General features: G+C 34.5%; 1 protein-coding gene across 4 annotated transcripts in view; it reads left to right on the plus strand.

Moving 5' to 3' along the window:
• Positions 1-26773, plus strand: part of YTHDC2 (YTH N6-methyladenosine RNA binding protein C2) — a 67683-nt gene that overhangs the window by 5557 nt on the left and 35353 nt on the right. For all 4 annotated transcript variants that reach the window (XM_053566917.1, XM_053566916.1, XM_053566918.1 and 1 more), the window contains exons 3-10: positions 4781-4977; positions 6319-6518; positions 13759-13925; positions 14875-14977; positions 16863-17019; positions 20516-20623; positions 22465-22613; positions 23698-23833. In XM_053566917.1, coding sequence (XP_053422892.1) covers positions 4781-4977; positions 6319-6518; positions 13759-13925; positions 14875-14977; positions 16863-17019; positions 20516-20623; positions 22465-22613; positions 23698-23833 — 1217 coding nt within the window. The remainder of the gene's footprint in view (positions 1-4780; positions 4978-6318; positions 6519-13758; positions 13926-14874; positions 14978-16862; positions 17020-20515; positions 20624-22464; positions 22614-23697; positions 23834-26773) is intronic.

Consider the following 26773-nt stretch of genomic DNA (forward strand, 5'->3'; position numbering starts at 1 on the left):
TTAAATGTAAAGTATAAATGGTTAATCCTTTTGTTTTAGTTAAGATTCTATAGTTTATTTTGGGCTTTTGTAAGGTTTTTAAAAATAGATTTGAGACTTTCTGGATAACTATATTTTTCTGATTTTTTCTTTTTTGATATCATTTCTTTCAAAATGAAGCCATTTGTGATGGACTTTATTTTTCATATTCTCCTTAAAAGTTGAATTTACTTTGGTTTTAATTTTTTAAAATAATTCCTCTTTTAGTAAAATGTTCTTCTTGGAGTAACATCCTCATTTCTTTAAAATTCTAGTCAGATTTCACATAACAAAAATTTCACCTCATAATTTCTTTACTTTTTTCTCTCAATTGAGGTCACTATTCTGGTCCTAAGAGCACACTTTCTTATTTATTTTTCTTAGTCAAGGGTAGATAAAATGGAATTTACAGAATGAACTTTGTTAAAAATTTTTGGAATAAGGAAGTACAAAAGTATATGAAAGTAGATTTTTCCAAGTGCATCTTCTTATTCTCTGACTGCTAAATGACTGCTTAGTAGGTGAAGTACTCCACCCACCCTGACCAGAAGGCTCCAGCCTATAAGGAAGCTCCCCTTTCAGATTTGGGTTACTGCCTCTCTTGCCTTGGGAATTTGCATGCTGCATTCTCCTTCTCTTCCCTCAGCTAAATTAGGAAAAATGGCTTTAAAGAAACGATAAAACACAACCATAGCCCAGGATGGAGGGAAGAGGAAGGCGAGGGGAGGGGAGGGGGGAGATGGCTTGGAGGGAGGGTAATTGGTGGGACCTCACCTATGGTGCATATTGCAAGGGTACATGGCAAATATACTAAGAGTAGAGTATAACTGTCTTAACACAATAATTAAGAAAGTGAAGTAAAGGCTATGTTAACCAGTCTGATGTAAGCATTCCAAATTGCATATAAAATCAGCACATTGTACCCCATAAATGCACTTATGTATACAGTTGTGATTTAATAAAAAAATTAAGAGAAAAAAATAAAAATAAAGTAAAAAATAAAAACATAAGTTAATGGAATGCAGAATAAACTGTAAATATATAAAAAAAATAAACCTGCAGTACCCAATAATAGGAGCTAACCTTTTTTTTTTAGTGGCCAAAACAACACAGATTTATTACCTTAAAACAGTTTGGGAGATCAGAAGTTCAACACAGGTCCCATGGGCTAAAATCAAGGTGTCAGCAGAGCTGCATTCTGCCTAGAGGCAGGAGCTAATGTTTATTAAGTGCTGTTGTGCAATGGGCATTGTGCTAGGTGCTTTAAATAGCTTATTTAATACTATCAACAGTTTGATAAGGTAGATTCTGTTATTAATAATATTTGGTACTTATATAACAGATGAGGTTTAATCCTAGAGATATTAAGTAAATTTTCCCGGAATCACACAGCAAGTGTCACATCCGGAATTTGAATACGGTTGTTTAGCTAATTAATTTTTGATCTTCTCAATGAGTTCATAGCAATGTATTATGTGCAGTGAGGAGTTAGATCAGAAATATTAGATGGGTTTCATCTCTAAGTTGCTTATAATGACCATGACATGAAAGCAACTGTGTTCAGTTTAGTGACAACACAAAGTTAACTGGTTGGTTAATTAGTTGTTAGGTAATCATAAAAAAGTACAAATTAGTATGATGCAAACTTTTTTCTTTTTTGTACAGACAGAGTCTCACTTTATGGCCCTCGGTAGAGTGCTGTGGCATCACACAGCTCACAGCAACCTCCAACTCCTGGGCTTAAGCAATTCTCTTGCTTCAGCCTCCTGAGTAGCTGGGACTACAGGCGCCCGCCACAACGCCCAGCTATTTTTTGGTTGCAGTTCAGCCGGGGCCGGGTTTGAACCCCCACCCTCCGTATATGGGGCCAGTGCCTTACCGACTGAGCCACAGGTGCCGCCCATGATGCAAACTTTAATAAATTTATAATTCTATATTACAGTATTGGGGAGAAAATGGTTCAGAGATTTTTGCATCTGTCTGCTGCTGCTATAAGTTAAAGTGATACAGAATTGAGTATTTAGTAGTCATCAAATGGATGCCTATTTTGTTTTTTTTTTTTGAGACATTATCTCCGTGGTGGCTGTGAGTTTTTAAGTTTACTCTCTAGATTTGGAGAGTAGGGAATATTGAGGCATATGGTTATATTTGAGCTAAATATTGAGTAACATGCTCTGTAAATTGATTAACATTAGAGTTTCATTACATTTGATTATATATATTATCATTTTTCTTTAAAAGAAAGAAGCCATGGAAATGCCAAAACTTAACTTGCTTTTACCCTTTGAAAGTTAGAGGTTATGATGTTCTTATCTATAATTTTATGACATTTACTTAAAAATTGCACTTGGAGTTTGCATTTATTTAAAAAATTATTGTGAATTTCATTTATCTAATATCTTTTCCACACATACAGCTAATTTCTAATTTTGTTTAGTAAAGGGGGTTCATATGTTTTCCATCAAAGCATAGTTTCAGTTGCATTGGAATAAAAGCATGATGAGATCTTAGTGTGTTAGTTTATACGGTAGGACAAATCTCTTCTGAATGTTTCATTCCTCACAATATGAAGTAAATATTTTACCAAAAATTTTCTTAGTTTTATAATAGCAGTGTGACTGTGGTGCTGGATGTGGTTGGAATGAGAGGTTAGAGCCACAGAATCTTACTAAAACATATAGCTATCAAGTTGATGTTATCTTTCTGCCTTGCCATCTGTGTTGCAATTGAATTCAGTAAATTTTAAATTGGCTAAATTTTCACACTTGCTTATTGTGAGTTATTTTTATACATAAATACAGTATTGGGAAATTCCTGTTAGGGAAGTTTCAGTCTTAACTCATACTTTAGTTGTGAGCTTGCAAAGGAAAGAGATTATATTTTATTCAACTCTGTAATTCCAGTTCCTACCATAGTGCCTGGCATACAGTAGGTGCTCAATTTACATATGACAAATGATTGAATGAATGCGTCAAAGAAAATTAGTGAAAAGTGAAATATAGCGAAACCTTTCTGAAATGACTTAAGAAAATTAAAGTATTTTGGAGCTCTTAAAAATACTAGAGTCTTAATTTTAAGTTAACCAGTATCCAGTGTTAGAAAGGAAAATGATTTATTTAGTTAGTTGAAAGGTTAGTAGTAGCCCAACATTAGCTTTTGACTTTGGCTCTAATGCTCATTTCAGCATACTTTCTGCTTTTTGTGCTTAAAATTTTATGAAGTGAACATTGCAGAAGGGTACTGAATGATCGTGTCTGTAATGACTGTCCAGAAGTTTCAGAAAAGTCTGTGGGAAAAGAACCTACTCCCGAGAACTTCTCTAGAATCCAATAATTTTGATTTGTGTTGGAAATAATTAACATTTCTGGATCAGGTTAAATTTTAACTATTTCATCTTTATGTCATCATGTTGAGCATCACTAAGCACTTGTTAAGGAGTAGATGGTAGCATAGAAAGCATATAATTCAATAAGGAGTTTCCAGAAATTAAAAGCCTCACTTTAGAAGACTTAACTGTTAAAACTGTGTAGATTAATCCCAGTTTAACATTGTTCTTATGGTGAGGGTTTTGTTGTTGACAAAATTTATATCTAATGAAAAATAGGAAAATTACAAAATTATACATGTATTTTTTGTTGTATTTGTGGCTATGTTGCTCATTTCTATAGTATGATAGTGATATTAACAAATGGTAAAGCATTTTATAGAATATTTTGGTAACTTTTAAATTTAAGAAGTGATTTTCTTTGCCTGTAATTACAATAATAGTTTGCATGTATTTAGAGTCTACTCTGTGATAGATATTGTACTTTACATGTATTATCTTATATGAATAATTTTTTGAGGTAGGTACTATTATTATCTTAGGTTCAGAACTATTAAATAATTGTCTTGTGGTCTCACAGCTAAGCTAGTAGATGGTAGAAGTAGGATTCAGCCCCAGGTCTGTGTGCTTCTGGAGCCTGAGCTTTTAACCAGCACTAACTACATTGCTGGATTATAGGTTATCAGTACATTATCTAATCATTCAAAACACATTTGGGATTTCTGTTGTGTGTAACATTATATCTAGTTCTCTTGGAGCTACAAAAGTCATAAACTGTAATCAGTCCTGGACCAGTTGTAGAAACAAATACAACAAATAACTAGAGCAGTTATAAATCATTATTACCTTATAATTGAAGGGTAGAACCAGAAGCTTTGACAATTCTTTGATTTAAAAAAAAAGGCATCTGAAAATAGTTGTCAGTAATCTGGTTTGTGCTTTTTTTGGTCTAGCTACTAAACTTGGCTCTCTTAACAGGTTTTCATGGAAGTATGACATTACCAACATACTGTGCAAACATTCAGTGGGTATTTGTCTGAACAATGAACCATAACTTTTTCATTATAATTTTAGGTTCCTTTGTTCAGATTATTACTTTTTTTCCACTGTGTGCTTCACAGCATGTATTAGCTGGTGATGGTTTCATCTACCATGAATTCTGCTAAAGACAAACTTTAACAGTTATGGGTAAGTAAGCCTTTTTTTGCTGATTAAGATTAGATTTGCAGCACTTTGAAATTTTAATTGAAAATACTCCCATGGCCACTTTAGCTCAAACCTCTCTTCAGTGAAGTTTTTTGACTTTCAGCATCTTATCCCAAAGCATTTTGATTTTTTTTCGGTGTTTTATTTGAGACGTATTTTCTAAGTAGGCATACATCATGTGTGAACAAGATGACTACGTATAGTAAATAAATGATTTTTATTAATATTCAGAAAGGGAGCAAATAGATACCTAACTGTGAAGAAGAAAGATGGATCAGAAACAGCTCATGCAATGATGACCTGTAATTTGACTCATAATACAAAACATGCTATTAGGAGCCTAATTCAAAGATTTCCTGTCACCAATAAAGAGCGTACTGAACTTCTGCCTAAGACAGAAAGAGGAAATGTGTTTGCAGTTGAAGCTGGTATGTATTTTCTGGGGAGCTTCCTTGTCTACCTTATTATTTGATGATTGTTCTTTTTCTATTTTAGATTTATTTTTAAAAACTAAGATGAAATAAGATTTCTTAATTTGAGCAGTTTGTTAGAAATGATTAAGAGTTGTGAACATTTTGGAACAAAATGCAGTGTTAGGGCATGTCATGTAGTTGAACCAAGTCTTTTTTTAAAAGTGTAATAATAATAGCTACCATTTATTGAGCACTTACTGTGCTCAGTATGCTAAACCCTTTATAGGGCCTCATAGCAACCTTTGCAAGGTAGGAATTTCCCCTATTTCACAGGTGAAGAAACTGAGGCTCAGAAGAGTTAAATAATTTGTTCAAAGGCACTCAACCAGCCAGTAAACTGCAGAGCTGGGATTTGACTTCCAAGGTCTGAACTTTCCTACCTTACTCTGCTGTGGCACACTAAGGAGTGAGATTTTGAATTGGGCCTTTACCTTATGGTAAAATATGGGATAGACTTTTTAGTATATTGAATTGCTCAAAGGTAGATAAATAATATCTTTAGGTTATAAAATGAATTTGTAATTTTACTATATGAGAAAATTGCATCCCTAGTGATAAAACTTCAATGTTTATGATGATGGAATTTGCATAATTATAATTGTTTATTGAACTTGGTTGGAAATGTAGAAAATAAAAAATGTAGAAAATAAGTGGTCCTATCAAAGAACTTAAATTTTAAATATAAGCATACAATATTTTGATCTAAATGAAGATCATGCCTCTTCTTTATTTCTGCCTGTTTAGTTAAATATGAATGTTGGCTAAAATGCTCAATTAGGAAATTTGTTAATAAGCATTAGGACCTTAAATTTACACATGTTCTATTTGATCACTTAATTTTACATGTATCACTAAACACATATGGAGTATTTTCTTTTGTTGTAATGTTTTTTGTATAGTATGCAATAGATCATACATAGAAGTAAAATGTATGTTGCTTCCTATTATGAACTTTTAATTTTCTGCAGCATTACTGATAGAAACTTACAGTGAGCCTGAAAGTCATTTTGATTATCAAAATTGTTTTGCTTTTAATAGATATTGATATGGATTTTTATTCATTGTTAAAAATTATGCACCAGAAATACACCTGGGACGTTTGCTTTCTAATTAGCACTGAAATATGAAGTATGTTCCATAAGGATGCAAGTGTAGGAGTTTAACAGTTGAGGTATTGCTTGCTAATTTTATATAGACTGAGTGCTGAAAGGAATTACATTAGAAATCACTTAATTTTATTTTTAACTCTTTTTCAATGTTGATCATAAATTTTTTGTTCTTTATTCTTTTTCAAAGAGAACCGGGAAATGAGCAAGACAAGTGGGAGACTCAACAATGGCATACCTCAGATTCCAGTGAAAAGAGGAGAATCTGAATTTGATTCATTTAGGCAGTCTTTACCAGTGTTTGAGAAACAAGAAGAAATTGTTAAAATAATAAAGGAAAATAAAGTAGTTTTGATTGTAGGAGAAACTGGATCTGGAAAGACCACACAGGTTTGTTTCTTTTTTGTTGTTTATAGCAGAAACAAATTTTATCCCATATTGTAGTTTTTGATCAAATTTATACTATGTATATTAAAAAACATAAAAAGAAACTTCTGATTATTTTAATAATGGTTATTTCAGAAGTAATGTACTACCAGGTGTTCATTTTGAGTATTTGTAGGAAGGAGATGTTTTAAATTGTATATTTTTAAACTAGTGCATTTGGCCTTTCTTTATAAACAGAGCTTGACGATGTGATTTAGTATTTGGGAAGGAACATGGGCTTGGGCCATGGGTTCAAATTCTAGTTTCCTAGAGGAGGTTTTAGGATAGTTTTGTAACCTCTGTGAGCTGTCATCCTCATTTATGAAATAGTACTGATAATTACCACCTTTCAAAGGGAGTTTTAGAGATTGCAACAGCAACAATTATTAATATTAAAGTTGACTGTGGAATGGAATTATTATGATATGATACAGTGTGGGTGTTTGGAATCAAAGTACCTCATTATCATGGAGCTTTACTCACAGGGAAACAGATTGGAAGTAGTTAAGTAAATATGACTTTTTCTTTATGTTTATGTTGCAGCATTTCAGCATCAGTACTAAAATTACTTACATTCAGATTAAATAGTCAATATATTTATACATTTTTCCTCTTTTATGGACACAGTTTTCTTTTGACATTTGTTTAAGATATCCTATGTTTGTATTGGTTGGTTTGATAAACCTAGTCAATGGGTAATGCAAGGTCACAGGAGAAATTCAATATAAACTATACCAGTTATTTACTTATAGGACTTAAATATTTTTATAGAAATATAACTCTTTGTCCTTAAAAGTTGAACCTGTAAAAAATAATTAAAAATTTTCATTTGAAGATAGTAAGATTTTTCTTCAGTGTGAGTGATTAGGTGAAATTACATGAAGTCATTCCAGAGAATCTGGAGTTCACATGTCTTAAATTGTTATAATTGTTTTAATATGAGTAAATTTTGTTATTAGGTGTTAACTATAGCAAATTAATTATATTGAATACAGATTATGGAAGTTTTGATAAAATATAAATATGTTTTAAATTATTTGAATGTCTTTCTTAATGTCATTTGTGTATTGGAATTATGGAAGCTTGTTATCATAATTGTGTGTATCATTTTACTGATGTGAAAGGATACTTTGAGAATTTAATTAGTTAAATATTTTATACTTTATTTTTTTAAAGAAAATACTGTTAATTTGATGGGTATCTTATTTAAGGAGTTAAAGTAAAATACTAATGTTTCTTTCTTTCTTTTTTTTTGAGACAGAGTCTCACTTTGTCACCCTGGGTAGAGCAGCTAACAGCAACCTCAAACTCCTGGGCTCAACCAATCCTCTTGCCTTAGCCTTCTGAGTAGGTGGGACTACAGGAATCTGCCACCATGCCCAGCAAGTTTTTCTGTTTTTAGTAGAGACAGGGTCTTGCTCTTGCTCAGGCTGGTCTTGAACTCCTGAGCTCAAGCAATCCACTTACCTGGGCCTCCAAGAGTGCTAGGATTACAGGTGTGACCCACTATGCCTGGTCACTAATGTTTCTTTTCAGTGAAATATGAAATAAAACAGACTTTAAAGTAGGATTGTTAGCCAGTTTCATCTTGCCTTTAGTAGTATTATAAAGTTAAGTGCTTTTTGAATTTTTTTCTTAATCATTTTCATCATGTAAAACTTGAATATTATGGAAAATATTACATAGAAAATGAAAGATTTTTAATTCTCCTGCCACCCTCTCCCTTTGCATTATTGTCAGAAACTTGGAATATATATTTGTGGGGTTTTTTTTGGAGGGGGTTGTGTGTTTTATTTTAGTTTTCTTTACATTGTTTTGTTTTTAAAAACAGGATAATAGCATACGTACATTTTGCTGTTTTTACTTGTCATGTATTGGATATTTTTTCATGTTAGTGCCTATATGTTTCATTTTTTAAACAACTACATAGTATTCCTGAACATTTTTGTAATGATGTAAAAAAAAATGATGAAAAATGAGTTATTGTGTCATTGATTTTACAAGAATTGTCTCCTTTCAGCTTCTTGAGACCCCAAAACATACAGGTTTCATTATCTCTTTTTACAAATGAGAAATAAAAACTAAAATTCAAGAATGTTAATCTACCCTAGTTAATACAGTAAGGAGTGGCAAAGCAGGAATCTTACTCTTGTATTGTATTTACTGTCTTATGTTGTACCCTAATATTTGTTTGTGGGAGTGTTTCAATAATACAAATTTCTAAAAGTGGAAATGCCAGATTAAGGATATGGCAGTTAAATTTTAATAGATTAACTAGATATTGTATAATAACTCTAAAAACAGTCACTGTAGGGCGGTGCCTGTGGCTCACAGGAATAGGGCGCTGGCCCCATATACCAGAGGTGGCCGGTTCAAACCCAGCCCTGGCCAAAAACTGCAAAGAAAAAAAAAGAGTCACTGTATCTTAGTAAAACAGTATTGAATGTTGCTGTTTCTTTAAAGGTTAGGCAAGAATAGATAGAATTTTTTTAACCTTTATCAAACTTATAAGCAGTGTTTTAATTTGCATTTCCTTGATTCTTAGTTGAGTACCTTTTTATTTATTTATCTTCTGTGAGTTCCTAATTTATATTCTGTTTTTCTTTTGACTTAATCATTTTGAATTTATTTTTTAGAGTATTTTATGTATTATGGATATGTCTATTGACTATTAAGCATCTTAAAAATAATTTCTCCTAATGTTTTGTTTACTTTTTAGCTTTGCTAAAATGTTTCATGATTTTACTTTATTTTAGTCAAACTTGTCGATCTTTTTAGGGCTTTGGGCTATGCTGAGAAAGGTATTTCATACTCCAAGATTAAAAAACATTTTGCTGTAAATGTTAAAAAAATTTTTTTTTAGTATTTATTTTAATTTTTTTCAAATTAACATGGGGTACAGTGTTAGGTTACATTGTTCTCACTTCCAGGGTAAAGTTACACTTGTAGAAGAGCCCCTTATCCAGGGGGCGTGTATACACCTTCACAATGTGCACAATAGGTGAGATCTGGCCTCATGCCCTCCTTCCCTCTGCCAGACGTTCTCTCCCTCCCCCTCCTGCTTCCCTCTACCCCCGAACTGGATTATATTAGCGTTTATTGTTCTTATGAGCATGTAATTGTTTATATATTGATTTCATATTAGTATGGAGTACATTGGATATATATTTTTCCATTCTTGTGATACTTTACTAAGAAAAATGTATTTCAACTCCGTCCAAGTAACTGTAAAAGATGTAAAGTCTCCATCTTTTATAATGGCTGAATAAAATGGTGTATTCCATGGTATACATCTACCACAATTTGTTGATCCATTCATGGATTGATGAGCACTTAAGTTGCTTCTACGACTTGGCGATTATGAATTGAGCTGCAATAAACATTCTAGTCCAAATGTCTTTGTGGTAAAATAATTTTTGTTCTTCTGGGTAGATACCTAGTAATGAGATTGCAGAGTCAAATGGAAGGTCTACTTTTAGATCTTTGAGGATTCTCCATACTTCTCTCCAAAAAGGCTGTATTAGTTTGCAATCCCACCAGCCGTGTAGAAGTGTTCCCTTCTTTCCACATCCACACCAGCATCTGGTGTTTTGGAACTTTGTAATGTGGGCTAATCTTGCTGGAGTTAGGTGATATCTTAGAGTAGTTTCGATTTGCATTTCCGATGATTAAAGACGAGCATTTTTTCATGTGTTTGTTGGCCTTTCATCTGTCATTCTTGGAGAAGTTTCTGTTCCAATCTCTAGCCCACTTATAGAGAGGGTCATTTGCACTTTTGTTATTGTTTAATTTGAGTTCTCTGTAGATTCTAGTTATCAGGCTTTTGTGAGATTCATAACATGCAAAAATCTTCTCCCATTCCAAAGGTTGACTGTTTGCTTTGTTTGTGGTACCCTTAACTGTGCAAAAGCTTTTTAGCTTGATCAAATCCCAGTTTATTTTTGGTGTTGCTGCAATTGCTGGGGGGTGGGTCTTCCTCATCAAGTTTTATCCCAGACCAGTATCTTCAAGTATTTTCCCTACGTGGATAAAGACAAATTGTTTTTAAAAGAGACAGGATCTTGCTGTGTTACTCAAGCTAGAGTGGAGTGTGTATTTACAAGGATAATCATAGTTCAATGCAGTCTTGAACTCCTGGCCTCCAGGGATCCTCCCGTCTCATACTCTTGAGTAGCTAGAACTAAGGGCACACCACTGCACTCAACTTTTCATATTTCATTTTAATACTTTTGTATTTATAGTTTTAAAAACTATAAAATAACTTCCATCAGGAAGAAATCTAATTTTTCTCCTCACTTTAATATCTAGTTTAAATATAACTTTTATTTAATAATCTATCCTTCCCCACCCATGCCATTTTTCATCAAATGCTAAGTTTCTATAATATGTCGGTCTGTTTTTGAAATTTTTGTTACATGTATCTTTAATGTCATTATGTATTCCTGTACCAGGATCCTGTACAGGATTTGATCAAACTAAAAAGCCTTTGCACAGTTAAGGGTACCACTCATGATTTACAACATGAGTATAATATTCCTCTTCATTATCTTCTACCTTATTTTAGTTGTTGCCCTAGAGTTTGCAATATACATTTACAACTAAATCAACTCCTTTTTCAAATAAACTATATAACTTTACAGGTAGTGTTAGTACCTGAAATACCAAAATTATCCTAATTCCTTCCTCCTGTCCCTGGATCATTGTCATTCCACTTACATATAAGCATACATATGTTCACACTTACATAAAAGATAAATATATGTAATCAAATACATTGTTACTATTATTCTTTTGAACGTATTTATTTGTTAGATTAATTAAGAATAAGAAAAATAAAATTTTCATTTTACCTTCACTTCTGCAGTGTTCTTCTTTTTGAAGGTTCAAGTTTGGCCTATATTATTTTCAAGGCAGGTATACTGCCAACAAATGCTCACTTTTTGTTTGAAAAGGTCTTCATTTTTCCTTCATTTTTGAACAATTTTTCAAGGTATAGAATTCTAGGCTGGTGGGGATTTTTATCTCAACACTTTCATAATCTACCCTTCTTGCATGGATGGTTTCTGAGGAGAGGTTAGATGGAATTCTTGTCTGCCCCTGTGTAGGTAAGGTGGTTTTTTTTAGAGACAGAGTCTCACTTTATTGCCCTTGGTAGAGTGCTGTGGCATCACAGCTCACAGCAACCTCCAACTCCTGGTCTTAGGTGATTCTCTTGCCTCAGCCTCCCAAGTAGCTGGGACTACAGGCGCCTGGAAAAATGCCTGGCTTTTTTTTTGTAGCAGTTTGGCTGGGGCAGGGTTTGAACTTGCCACCCTTGGTATATGGGGCTGGCACCCTACCCACTGAGCCACAGGCATTCCTCAGGTAAGATGGTTTTTTTTTCTCTCCAACTTCTTTCAGATTTTTTTTTTTTTAATCTTTGATTTTCTGTAATTTTCCCATCTCTTTAAAGATATTTCTTGGTGGTTCTTGTGCATTTATGTTTCTGGGTGAACTAGTCAAGCTAAAAAAAAAAAAAAAAAAAACAACCTGAGGGGTAGGACAGGTATGAAAGATGTTCTCTTTTTTTCACATTTAAAGAAATGAAAATCAGGGCTAGACAGGGTGGCTCTCACCTATAATCTTAGCACTCTGGGAGGCTGAGGTGAGAGGATCTCTTGAGCTCAAAAGTTTGAGACCAGCCTGAGCAAGCTGAGCATTGTGGTGGGTACCTGTTGTCCCAGCTACTCAGGAGGCTGAGGCAGGCGGGTCGCTTGAACCAGGAGTTTGATGTTGCTGTGAGGTAGACTGATGCCATGGCACTCTAGCTTAGGCAACAGAGTGAGACTCTATCTCAAAAAAAAAAAAAATTGTAACACAGATGATATTTTAAAGTATCAAATTGATAGAAATTTAAAAAATTGATAATGTTAAGTATTTATATGGGTATTGAAAATAACCCTTCTGCTTTGTTGAATTGTTTTGGAGGGTAACTTGAGCATTTTATAATCTAAATAAAAAATTTATGTACTCTTTGACTCATAATTTTCACTGCTAGTGATTTATATTATATACATCTTTGCAGAAGTATGTGGAAATAGATGCTTAAACCAACCTTGTTTATAATAAACATCAATAATGTAAAAAACCCAGAAATTACTTAAATGTGTAGTCATTGTTAAATTACACCACATCCATAAGATGGAATATGTAGCTGTTAAAGTGGGTTGGGTAGATGTGGTAAGAGAAAACTATAAATTATAATCTAAGTACAGTAATCACTTTCTGTGAATAAAAACCACAAATATTCTGAGTTGTATAAATGGTTTTTTTTTTTTTCTGGAAAGATTTTATTACCAACTTAACAGTAGTAACTGGTGGTGGGGAATGGATGGGTAAGACTTTCACTTTTGATTTTAAATCTTTGCATCCCATTTAAATTTTATTTATCTGCAGTCCTGTCATTAATAGGCTATTTTTGTTTTCTTTATGCTTTTCACTTTTTAAAGAATCCCAATGGAAATTTTATTTTCATTCCATTGACTTTATAGAATAACTTAGGGGAAATTAACATTTTTAAAATATTGATTGTTCCTATCCAGGATTATAGCATAGGTTCTGTGTTTTTCAGCAGCATTTTTTGGTGTTCATGTAACCCTTAAATATTTTTGGAAAAATTTGAATTTAGGTATTTTAGGTTTAGTTTCTTTTGTGAACCAGATCTTTTTTAAAAATAGTTTTATTAATTTTTTAAATTTAAAGTATTTATTTATTATTATTTTTTTTGAGACAGAATCTCAGTCTGTCACCCTCGGGAGAGTGCCATGGCATCATGACTCACAGCAACCTCCAACTCTTGGGCTTAAGTGATTCTCTTGCCTCAGCCTCCCGAGTAGCTGGGACTACAGGCACCCGCCACAATGCCTGGCTATTTTTTGTTGCAGTTGCCACTGATGTTTTAGCTGGCTGGGGCTGGCTTCAAACCCGCCACCCATGGTATATGGGACTGGCACCCTACCCACCAAGCCACAGGTGCCGCCCATGAACCACATCTTTTGAAAGTACATTTTAAAACTTTATTACTAGTTACATGAAAGTTGTTTTTATGATTATATATGGACACATTGTAGAACTTTTTTAGTTCTAAGTTTTTTAGTTGATTTACTTGGATTTTTCCAGGTATGTAGTCATGTCATTTTATGGTATTTTGTAACTTTTGTTTCAGATTCCTCAGTTCCTTTTAGATGATTGCTTTAAAAATGGCATCCCCTGCCGTATATTTTGTACTCAACCAAGACGATTAGCAGCAATTGCTGTGGCTGAAAGAGTTGCTGCAGAGAGAAGGGAAAGGATCGGTCAAACAATTGGTTATCAGATTCGATTAGAAAGCAGGTAAAGATGATTCTCATGTATTCTATGTTTTATCATGCTTAGAAAAGACTGAATGTTTATATTTCTCTTAAAGTAGAGAGGGTATGTTAGTTGCAAAGTTAGATAATTGTTTTACTCTAAGTCTGTATTAGGATGTTGACATCATATCTAAGAGAGATTTTGAATAGTTTGAAAAAGTGTTTGGATCCAAGATAAAAATTTCATTTTATGATCAAGTGCCAATTATTTTACTTCTTTGATCCTCATTTTCCTCATCTATAAAATGAGGCTAATGAAAGCACCTAGAGCACAGTTTGGGTGTGAAATTTAGAGTATGCAGTTACCAAATATTAGTGATTAAATTTATTAGCAGTAGTACAGGTTGAGCATCCCAAATTAAAAAAATCTAAAATCCAAAATGCTCCAAAATCTGAAACTTTTGAGTGCTGACGTGACCTTCAGAGGAAGTGTTCATTGAAGCATTTTGAATTTCAGATTTTTGGATTTGGATTGGTGAGCTGATAATAATACAAGTCCAAAAAAATCTCTAATCCAAAATACTTTTGGTCCCAAGCATTTTGGGTAAGGGATGCTCAACCTATAGTACTAGAAATATCCTCTTGATAAGTAGTATACTATTTCTTTGTTTTTAAAAGTGACTAAAAAATATGATTTAATTAGTGATGTCTTTTTCCTCAAGCAAAAAGTGTTAAAGGCCTTTTTTTTTTTTTTAAAGCTATTTCGGTTCTTTAATGAATTATATCACTTAGTTAATAAAAGGCTGTTGTCAAGGCAATCTTATATAACCTTGCAAAATCACATAACTTTGCTAATAAACTATGCATACCAGAACACTATTATATTTGTAATACTTACTAAAGGATATATAAGTCTAGCATTTAATGTGGTCATGTTTTAATTAAGTAAAATATTTTTAATTGTGCATTTTTTTTGATTTTTTTTTAAAAAGGGTTTCTCCAAAGACACTTCTGACATTTTGCACTAATGGGGTATTACTTCGTACATTGATGGCAGGTGATAGCACCTTGTCAACTGTGACACATGTTATTGTGGTAAGAATATTGCTGAATTTGCCATATGTCACTCAGATTGCTTAAAGTTTAAATATATAATTACATTTTTTGGAATAGGGTAAAAGTGAGAATCAGTTTATTCTTTTGAATATGCTATTGCAATCAGGTTATTTTTGTCTATAATTATTAGAAATATTTTGTATCAAATGCAGAATAAGACCATCAGATTTTATTAGAGGAAAATAAATAGGTAGTTTAAAAAATATAGATGTGTGTATTTAGAGTTCTTCAGAAATGACAGTTTTCCTTTTCTATTCTTGGTTTTCTGATCCCTCCTTTTTTGTCATATATTTCCTCCTCATAGGAGTATACTTTATAGTCAGTTAACATCATGGTTAAGCTGCCAAATTAACCAGCTGTCAGTGAACTAAGCAGATGAATTATTCCTATATTAAAGAATTATAGACTGGGTGTAGTGGCTCACACCTGTAATCCTAATGTTTTGGGAGACTGAGGTGGGAGGATGGCTTGAGGTCAGGAGTTCAAGACCAGTCTTAGCAACATAACAAGACACCATTTCTACAAAACTGGCCAGTCATGGTGGCATGTACCTGTAGTCCCAGCTACTTGGGAGGCCAAGGCAGGTGGACTGCTTGAGCCCAGAAGTTTGAGATTGCAGTGAGCTATGATAGTCCAAGCAACAGAGTGAGATCCTGTATTAAAAAAAAACAAAAAATTGTTTAGCCGGGCGTTGTGGCGGGCGCCTGTAGCCCCAGCTACTCGGGAGGCTGAGGCAGGAGAATCGCCTAAGCCCAGGAGTTGGAGGTTGCTGTGAGCTGTGTGATGCCACGGCACTCTACCAAGGGCTGTACAGTTGAGACTCTGTCTCTACAAAAAAAAAAAAAAAAAAATTGTAAGTTTTTTATCTAGGTAATTTCAGAAAAAATCAATTTAGATTAAGGTTTACATTATAAGAAACAACTTTCATAAACTTACTGAAGTATGCACCTGAGCCATGATGCAACCAGAAGCATTTTTAAATAGATTTTGTATGTATTAAAAGAACAGTAAATTGGACTTATTTAGAATTTGTTATAGTTTATGTGGTCTTATATTCTGTGGGAAACAAGAGCAGTACAGTTGGCCCTCTGTCTCTGTGGGCTCCATATCCATGGATTCAAACAAATGAGTTTTGAAAATATTAAAAAAAAATGGCATCTATACTGAACTTTTTCGTCATTATTCCCTAAACAATATGGTATAAAAAGTATTTACATACATTATACCATATTAGTTTTTTTTTTTTTTTTGAGACAGAGTCTCACTTTGACACTCTCTGTAGAGTGCAGTGGCATCACAGCTCACAGCAACCTCAAACTCCTGGGCTTAAGCAATTCTTGCTTCAGCCTCCCAAGTAGCTGGGACTACAGGTGCCTGCCACAATGCCTGGCTATTTTTTGTTGCAGTTGTCATTCTTTAGCTGGCCCGGGCCAGGTTCAAACCCACCAGCCTCAGTGTATGTGGCTGGCTACATAACCACTGTGCTATGGGCGCTGAGCCCCATGTTAGGTGTTATAAGCAATCTAGAGATGACTTAAAGTATATAAAAGGATGTGCAAAGGGTATATGCAAAACACCATGCCATTTTATATCAAGGACTTGAGCATCCATGGATTTTGATATAAGGAAAGTCCTAGAACAAGTTTCCCACAGGTACTGAAGGAAGACTGTACTTTTGTCATCCACAGTAGGTGGTGGTGAATGTCTGATTATTTCTGAATTGTCCATAATACAAAATTTTCACTAATGTCGATTGGCCTTTCCACATTTAATTTAAATCAGTCCAAACCCAATAATGCCATTATTTTAAAGACTTAGTCATTTATAGTTTTAACCGTTCTGTGGTTTTATTTGTTTATTACAGGATGAAGTACATGAAAGGGATCGATTTAGTGATTTTTTACTTACAAAGTTAAGAGATTTGTTGCAAAAGCACCCAACTTTGAAACTAATTCTTTCTAGTGCTGCCTTGGATGTAAATCTTTTTATAAGATATTTTGGAAGTTGTCCAGTGATATATAGTAAGTTAAAATTGTCAGATATCTTTTATAATTTTTATGAAAGAACATTGTCAAGCCTAATGATATTAATAGAAATTAGAGAATATTCTGAAGTAGAGGTCATTCATTTCTCTTTCCCCTTAGATAAGCTTCATAGTTTTCTCCTTTTAGCCTCTTTTTTTCCATCTACAGCTCTTTGTTATTGTGTAGTGAGGTCAATTCTCTAATCTTAAAAGGAAGTAATGCTTTATTTTGACCCTATGTTTCCCCGTTAAGTTCTATCTTATAGCTTCTTCACTTTCTTGGTAAATTCCTTGAAAAAACTAGCCTGCGCTCCCGTGTTTACTTTACATTTACTCGTCTTTTAACAAAAATGGATTTTACCACTAATCCTAAAAAAATTATAACTGCTGTTTGAGTAAATAAAAAAGTTGTGTTTACTTAAAGAGAAAAAGTTCATAGTTACTGCATCTTTTTAAAATTTTTTAATTTTTCTTTTCCTTTTTCTTCTTTTTTTTTTTATTGCCTTGGGTAGGGTGCTGTGGCATCATCATAGTTCACAACAGCCTCAAACTCTTGGGCTGAAGAGATCCTCTTGCCTCAGTCTCCCAAGTTACTGCGATTATAGGCATGTACCACCATGCCCAGCTTTTTTTTTTTTTTTTCTATTTTTATTAGAGATGAGGTCTTACTCTTGCTCAGGCTGATCTTGAACTCCTGAGCTTGAGCAATCCAACCACCTTGGCCTCCCAGAGTGCTAGGATTATAGGCATGAGCCACCATGCCTGGCCTTTATTTTATTTTTTTAGTAAACGTATTTTAGATGTTTCTTAGTTATTTTTATTTTTAATTTTTTTAGTAGAGACAGGCTCTTGCTAAGCTACTTAGGCTGATCTCTTCCTTTTGTTTTTATGTCCTATTCTCCTAATATTACAGATGTTAAAAGCATCATAGAGAGTATATTTCTGTTCTTACCTTGTCCATGCTCATATAATTACATGCAAATATATTTTTAAGATTTATAAAAATGAGTTTTACAAAAATGAACAAAAAAGGGCAGATACCTAATACATTATTTGCAATTTGCTTTGTTCATCATAAACTCTTCTCAAGTTCAGTAACTCTGCATCTAGTTTATTAAGCATCTGCTGTAGTATTTTGCAATATGGATGTACTATCCTTTTAACCATTTCTTTATTTTTAGATATTCAGGTTGAGTTCTGGTCTCTTCTGCCCAACCTTCCACTACAAATGACATTATAATGAGTATTCTTGTACACATACCATTATACATTGGTGCTCTTATTGCAGGGATAGATTCCTGATGGTGAAGTTGCTGAGAAAAAGAGTATAACTATTTTTAATTTTAACAGCTTTTGCTATTTTACTTTTCAAAAGGCTAAAATGATTTACATTTCTGAAGTATTCACTTGTTAGTTCTTACCACTGTTACTATGACATTGATCTAATTGCCCAGCCTAATACTTAACATTTTAGGCAAGAATCTTAACTTAAATTTTCTGTGTGGGCGGCGCCTGTGGCTCAAAGGAGTAGGGCGCCAGCCCCATATGCCGGAGGTGGTGGGTTCAAACCTAGCCCCGGCCAAAAACTGCAAAAAAAAAAAAAAAAAAATAATAATAATAATTTCTGTGGTGTTTCTCATGGGCTCTTTTTTTTTCCTGAAATGCTAATTTATTTGGCAACACTACTTCCTGAGTCTCATTCTGCATTATAACGTGCTCTTTTTCAGTCTTCTCTTCTTTTGCATGATGATTAAATGTTGGTATTTTCTTGAGTTATTCTCTGATCCATTTCCCTTTCTCTTTCCTATTCACTCCCTTTTCCTCCTTTCTGCCTCCTACCTTCTTCTTTCTGATTCTGGGCTGTACTCTTATTAGCTACTGGACATGTGTAGTTTCCTGGGAAGCTCTTATTCATGCCCTTGGCTTCTACTTTTTCCTTTGTACTGATGACTTAGAAAACTTTATTTTCAATTCAGATTGTTTCCTAGAGCATTTATTTTTTCCTTGAGATAGTCTCACTCTGTTGTCTTGGGTAGAGTATCATGGTATCATAGCTCACAACAATCTCAAACTCCTGTACTCAAGCCATTCTCTTGGCTCAGCCTCCTGAGTAGCTGGGACTACAGACATCTGCCACTATGCCCGGCTAGTTTTTCTATTTTTAGTAGAGACAGGGTATCTTTCTTGCTCAGGCTGGTCTCAAACTCCTGAGCCCAAACAGTTCACCCACCTGGGCTTCCTTGAGTGCTAGGATTATAGGAGTGAGCCACCATCCCTTGCCTTTCTGGCACTTTCTGTTTGACATGCCTGAAACCAAACTCCATCTCCCACCAACCAACTTGTCTTTCTTTTCAGTTTTCCTGAGTACCACACTTATATAATGGTACTCAGCTCAAGAGAATACTTTCATGCCTGAATCTGAGAGGCCCAATGTGACTGAAGAGAGTGATAATGTCATCCATCCAGATTTGCAAGCTAGACGTCCAAGAACTATAGTTGACACTTCTTTATCATTTCTCTGTATCTAATGTAATTCTGAGTTCTATGGATTTCACCACTCAACTAATTCTAGAATCCGTCTGCTTTTTCATTTTCACTATGTCACTTCACTCAAGTCATTGTTTTATCTGAATCATACCAATAGTTTCTACCTGGTGTGATGTATCCGTTCTCTTGTCTTTTAAATTCATTTTCCATGTTGCAGCTAGACTGGTCTTTCCTGAAGTTGGAATTCTGATGATGTAGAACACTCTCCTGAACTTAAATCTTTGAATGACCTTTATCTCTGGATAAAGACCTATACCCTTAGTAAGTCTTACCTATTTCTTCTGACTTATCTAAACTATAATCTCCGTTCCATTCCTCTATTTCCACAGTTTTCTAAGTTGCCTCTTCTGTTTTTTTGAAACATATTTTTTTGACTACAGGGACTTTGCATATGCCCTTTTTTTCCTTCATGTTACATTTTTTCTTTTCTATATATCCTGTTTATTTTATTTATTTGCTTTTGCTCCACATTTTCTCAGTGATGCTGGCTTTCTTGACATTCAAATTCTCCTGTTACATACTGTCACAATGTCTTTTACTTCTCTCTTATAGAACTCTCTTATGGGACTTTTCACAATTCCATTTTTACTTTTATATTTTGGGTTGTTTGTTTACTGTCTGTCTCCCCTGCTAGCTTACCTCGGAGGGCAGGAGGAATCTCTGTTTCTGCTTACTATTTGTATTCCTGGTGCCAAACATGATACCAGAAACATGTTAAAGAAACACTGCAAAAAACAAAAGCAAACAAGTGAATAGTCATCTAAAAATAAAGTTTATTATAGACAGTTGTCTATAAATCAAAGTTATATTTAAAGGACACTATCTTAAGAGTCACTTGAACTATCGAATTGCTTTTGGGTATTATACTTAGGTTAATTAGATTGAGATTCTCATCTTTTATGTGAATTTTCTCTAAGATGCAAATTGTTTAAAAAATTATTTTTTAGTACAAGGAAGACCATTTGAAGTAAAAGAAATGTTTCTGGAAGATATTTTAAGAACTACTGGATATACAAACAAAGAAATGTTAAAGTACAAAAAGGAAAAACAGCGAGGTAAGCTTTTTATCGAAGAAATTAAGAATGGTATTGATAACTTTTTGACGTACTCCAGCTTTATATTATGGATGTGCAAGGTCTCTTGAAAGTGTTTTTCTCTGTGTATAATTAAATAACCTTATGTTAGAGTATTGTCCTAAGTGTACCTTTTCATTCTGGTTTATGCCTGCAAACTATAATCTGTGGAGAGTTATTGGAAATAAGTGCCAGATTTGAGGAGGTTGAGTGTGTCTGTTTAAGGCGGCAAAAAAGTTTATGCTGGCTGCCCACAGCAGACCTCGTAGGGGAAGAGTAGGAAGTGCATGGGAGAGGGAGTGAAAGAGTAGGATTTGAGTAATAACAGGCTCATCTGTGATGAAAATGTTGTTTTAAAAACTTGACATTATAGTGGAATTTCATCTGTAGTTTGAATTTAGCATGATTTTACCTATTTTAATATATCTCTTGTTAAGACTTAGACTATATGTCAGCTTTTGAATTAGGGTTCCGATTCCTTTTTCTTACTTTTTCTTTCTTTCTTTTTTTTTTTTTTTTGAGACTGAATCTCAACTGAGTCTCATTTGTTGCCTTTGGTAGAGGTGCCGTGGCGTCATATCTCATAGCAACCTCTACCAGGGGTCTTCAAACTGTGGCCCGTGGGCCACATGAGGCAGTGTGATTGTATTTGTTCCCATTTTGTTTTTTTTACTTCAAAATAAGATGTGTGCAATATGCATAGGAATTTGTTCATAGTTTTTTTTTTTTTTTTTTTTTTTTTTTAGTCCGGCCCTCCAAAGGTCTGAGAGACAGTGAACTGGCCCCCTGTTTAAAAAATTTGAGGACCCCTTTGTAACCCTTGGGCACAAGCGATTCTCTTGCCTCAGCGTCCCGAGTAGCTGTGACTATAGGCCTCCACCACAACTCCTGGCTGGTTTTAGAGGTGGGGTCTCACTTGGCTCACGCTGGTTTTGAACCTGAGAGCTCAGGCAGTCCACCTGCCTTGGCCTCCCAGAGTGCTGGGATTACAGGTGTGATCCACCATGCCTGGCTCTCTTTTTCTAATTTTTAAGTGAATTATTTATTATAGGACACTTGGCTTCAAGCTTTGATACCTTTGTTTATTCTTTATGACCTTGGAACAGGTATCCTTTGGCATCTCCACTTGAAAAATGTAATTAGCAATGCCTATTTCACTGGGCAGTGCTGAATTACTGATATGTAGATTGTAAAACTCCTATATGGTGAAACTTTGAAGATGAAAATTACATATAATTGTTGTATCTCAAACAACTAGCGTGGTGCTAGAGGTTCTATAAATGGTTTATTAACCTGAATAGAGTTGGAACACATTCTTCTTAGTAAAGTATCACAAGAATGGAGAAGCAAGAACCCAGTGTACTCAATTCTAATATGAAGCCAGTAGATGATCTAATACATACCCTCATAAGAGGAAAACTCAAATCAATTCAAGATGAGAGGGCAGGGGAATGAGGGAGAGAGGAGGAGAGAGAGGGATGGGGTTTACACTGTATGGTACACCTCTTGGGGGCAGGACACAATTATGAGAGGGACTTTACCTAATACTTTGTGTCCTCAATGAACCTGAAACAATTTAAAAAAAAAGAAAAAAGAAGTAAACTTTTTACTAATAGATGAATAGATAAAGTTTTTAAGCAGTGTCATGGGTCTGCATGGTTTAGCATAACACATTTTATTAAATGTTCTTAAAATATATTTTGTAAAGTAACTGCAGAATAAGGCAAACTGATAGCAGATTCACTGAATTTGTTTAAATAAAGTAATACATTTCAAAAAGGAAAGAATGTATCTACTTATTCTTTCTTTGACAATTAATTTAGAAGAGAAACAACAAACCACACTTACAGAATGGTACTCAGCTCAAGAGAATACGTTCAAGCCTGAATCTCAGAGGCAGAGAACTGTTCCAAATGTGACTGAAGAGTATGATTTATTGGATGATGGTGGTGATGCTGTCTTCAGTCAGTTGGTAAGACCGGCCTGGTTTCCTGCTGATATTTTGAGTGAAAATTATGTAGGTTAAAGAATATTTTATGACATTATAATTTTTTACTGCATAATTGAAGGGCAGTTCTCTTAGAGTATTTTCAAACAACAAGAGTTTTCAGAGCAACTTTTTATTCCGTAGGGCATAAGAAGATACGTAATGCAGATATGCTTGCAGTTTTCTGTCAGTGTTTACAGTTCTAATGCATCTAAATGAACTGTATAAGGTTTTTAAAAATCCTTTTTTTTTTGTGTGTAGAGACAGAGTCTCACTTTATGGCCCTCCATAGAGTGCCATGGCATCACACAGCTCACAGCAACCTCCAACTCCTGGGCTTAAATGATTCTTTTGCCTCAGCCTCCCAAGTAGCTGGGACTACAGGCGCCCGCCACAATGCCCAGCTATTTTTTGGTTGCAGTTCAGCCGGGGCCGGGTTTGAACCCGCCACCCTCGCTATATGGGGCCAGCGCCTTACCGACTGAGCCACAGGCGCCGCCCTAAAAATCCTTTTTTAAGAATGTTTAAAAATTGTTGCTAAAAGTTGTCTAGTATAGGGAGGACTCATTTGGGTCATTGCACAATATTTTTACTATGTAAATTAGTGGTTCTTTAGCTTGGCTGCATATTTTATCACCTGAGCAGATTTTAAAGCCCTGTGGAATTATGGTGCCTCACCACCAGAGATTCTGATGTACTTGCTGGCAGGTGGGAGGAGGCATCAGTGTTAAAAAGTTGCAAGTGAGGCTTCTTCTGATGTGCAGTTGGGAGAGGGAACCACTGGCACACAGATATATTTAGCAACATCCTATCAGAAGCACAATTTGTTAACATTGTGCTTGGATCAGAGTCCTTTATTGATAAGCTCATTTTTGTATATTAGAATAAAATACAATATTGTGATTATAATGCTTGTGATGAAATGAGAAACTTTTATATCAAAGCCTTTACTGTAGTATTATATGGTAAGTACCACTGTGGTACTTGTGGCCATTGTAGCTGTCTTACATTCTTTATGAACTGTTAGTTAATTTATATCTATACTTTCCTTTTTTTTCTTTTTTTTTAGACAGAAAAAGATGTGAATTGCCTGGAACCATGGTTAATAAAGGAAATGGATGCTTGTCTTTCTGACATATGGCTACATAAAGATGTTGATGCCTTTGCTCAGGTTTTTCACCTTATTTTAACTGAAAATGTTAGTGGTAAGTTTAATGTTTTTTTTTTTTTATTACTCTTACAGTTATTTATGAAGGGAGCATAGCTTAATCCAGGATTTATACACTATATATTTTTTTTGTTCCCAACCACTTATTTGTTCTTTTGGAGTGCTTATTTCAACGCACAAATCAAGATCTTATTAACATAGGATAGTAGAATAAATAATTACTGTGTTAAATCAGGGATTCTTAACCTAGTGTCTCCTTTTTAGTTCTGTGAGGTCTGTGAACACATGATGAAAATGTATAAAAATAATTCTATGTGTGTGTGTGTTGTGCACATACTCTGGTTTCCCCCTGCCCAGAAAGATTTAGATGTCAAGTAGTTAATCTGCTCACCCACACCCCTCAGCATTATTATTGTAATTGTTATTGATCACTCTGTTCTTGAAACATTTTCTTCAATCAACTTCTGATATTCCATACTTGGCTTATTTTTTTTTTTTCTTCTCATTTTGCTGGCTCTACCTTTTTGGTTTCCTTTGCAAGATTTTTCTCTTTTTTTCCTGACCTCTAAATATGAAATATCCTAGAAAATCCTTAAGAAATTTCTCAGATTTATTCATACCCCTCTGCTCAAAATACACACAGTTTGGTACTATTCTCCAAGGCCATGACTTGAATAGTCAGTTGTACAGACCATAATTATTTTAGACCTCTCTGAAAATGCCTGACCATCCCAGACTTATTGAATCTGGATCTAGGAATAAGGCATGGCTACCTGTGCAAAAAAAAAAAAAAACAAACACCATCTCCCCAAGGAAAGCAAAATAAAAAATAAAAATACATGTCATTATAGTATATTTTTCTTTGGCTCTCTTCATTATCAGTGTTAAGACAGCTATTTGGTGCCTGTAACACAGTGGTTATGGTGCCAGCCACATACACTGAGGCTGGTGGGTTCAAACCTGGCCTGGGCCAGCTAACTAACAATGATAACTACAACAAAAAATAGCTAGGCATTGTGGCGGGTGCCTGTTGTCCCAGCTACTCAGGCTGAGGCAAGAGAATCACTTAAGCCCAAGAGTTTGAGGTTGCTGTGAGCTGTGATGCCATGCACTCTACCCAGGGTGACATAGTGAGACTCCTGTCTCAAAAAAAAAAAAAAAAAAAAAGAAGAAAGCCTTTATATATTCAAACCTGTGAAATGTACAGAACCACATGTGCATTTGCATGTAAACGTGGACTTTGGGTGATGATGCATCAGTGTGGGTTTATCAGTTGTGACAAATGTTTCACTTTGGTGGGTGATATTGATAATGGGGGAGACTACATGTGTAAGGGTAGGTGACATAGGGAATATCTTTGTATCTTCCTCTCAGTTTTGTCGTGAACCTAAAACTTGCTCTAAAAATATAAAGTCTTTAGGTTGCCTTGGGCCGCCCATTAAATACACAAACACTAATGAAAGCTGGTGAGCAAAAAAAATAAAAACAAAAAACCCAAAGGTCTGCTTACTTTTCACAATATTTGACAACAAAGATAAGCAATATTGTCCTCAAATAATCAGTATGCAGCCTATGGTCCAAAGGTTGGACAGACACCCCTGAGTGTTATTAAATGATGAGGTAATTAAGTATAGGTGTTGTATATGGAGAATTAAATCTTTCCTTTTTTAGTTACCTTAAATTTTACTACTGAGACTTTTTCCAGTGAATTTTTTCTGAAATTAACAGTTTTATAATTTAAGCAAATTAGTGCTAAAACAATTACATTGAATTGAGAAATAATATTTTAGGGAGGAACTTCAGTAGAACTTAATTTTTCTCAAGGAAGGTTTTTAGGAGAAGTAAACTTTTTACCAATGTTATTCCCATTAAGCATCTTGGAAAATAGTAGCCTGGAATGATGCAGGATCAAAGGAAAAGCAAAATAATAACAAAAAATTTGTCTTAAACTTTGCATTTGAAGTTTTTAAGCATTCATTACTAGTTATTGATGAAAATTAACTTTTTAGTTCCTGAATTATTATCTTGTCATTTTGGTGAACATGGCAGTATCTAGATTTAGGAAGACGATTTAAGGGTTCTGCAAGTTAGTAGCTTCCTTTTCTATTTTAATTATAGAAATGTAGGTGAGCTTAAAATAGTTTAACCATAAATCTTCCTTTTTCCTACCTTCGAACTACTGTCTCTGTTCTATCCTGTTTATGTTAAGGGAATATCAATAGCAGATTTCCTTACATTATCTGAGTTAAGCATTATGTAATGCTGTTAACGTGTAAAGTGAAGGAACAGTCCCATGGTAATTCTCCTAACACTCAATTCTGCCATTTAAATTAAAAAAATGAAAATTGTTGGATTTCAAGGTAGTTTCCTGTCTCCTAAAATGTCAGTGTTTTAGACAGCTGCCTGGGTCCTTGGTTCTTGTAACACTCTTGGCTAGAAAATGACCAGATACCCCAAAGTCATGCATGAAACAAAGTTTATTAAGGAAGAGAAGGGTAGGTTTACAGAGTAGGAGCAAGCTACGGGCTTACAGCACAAGATACTTTCACTATAGACAGTGAATGGGCCTTCATTGCCAGGGCAGGTAGGCAAAGAGATAAGGGTTATGGCTGGCATGGTTCTCTTTCATGCTTCTGGGTCAGGTGTGCCTCATGGTTTTAGGAACCAGAGTCTTACTGGGCATGTGGACCTCCCATCTGAGAGCCCATTGGAGTGTGTGGACCATGGGATAATTAGTTTTAAGGCTGTTCAAGGTCACCCCCAAGACGGTTGTACCTGTTGTTAGGCTAAGTTCTGATTGGTAGTTTGATAGGGTATTCCCCTCCTCTCAAGATGTGAGCAAGCACTTTGGACAAAATAAAGATGGGCGCACCGAAATGGGGGCCCCATCCTTTTCCCTGGGAGAGCGTTCCTGCCTTCTTAACAAAATGATTTTATGTAGTTTAGAAATTTAAGTTTTATTTATCTTTTTCTTTTT

This window comes from Nycticebus coucang, chromosome 17 (assembly GCF_027406575.1).
Source record: "Nycticebus coucang isolate mNycCou1 chromosome 17, mNycCou1.pri, whole genome shotgun sequence".
Lineage (NCBI taxonomy): Eukaryota > Metazoa > Chordata > Mammalia > Primates > Lorisidae > Nycticebus > Nycticebus coucang.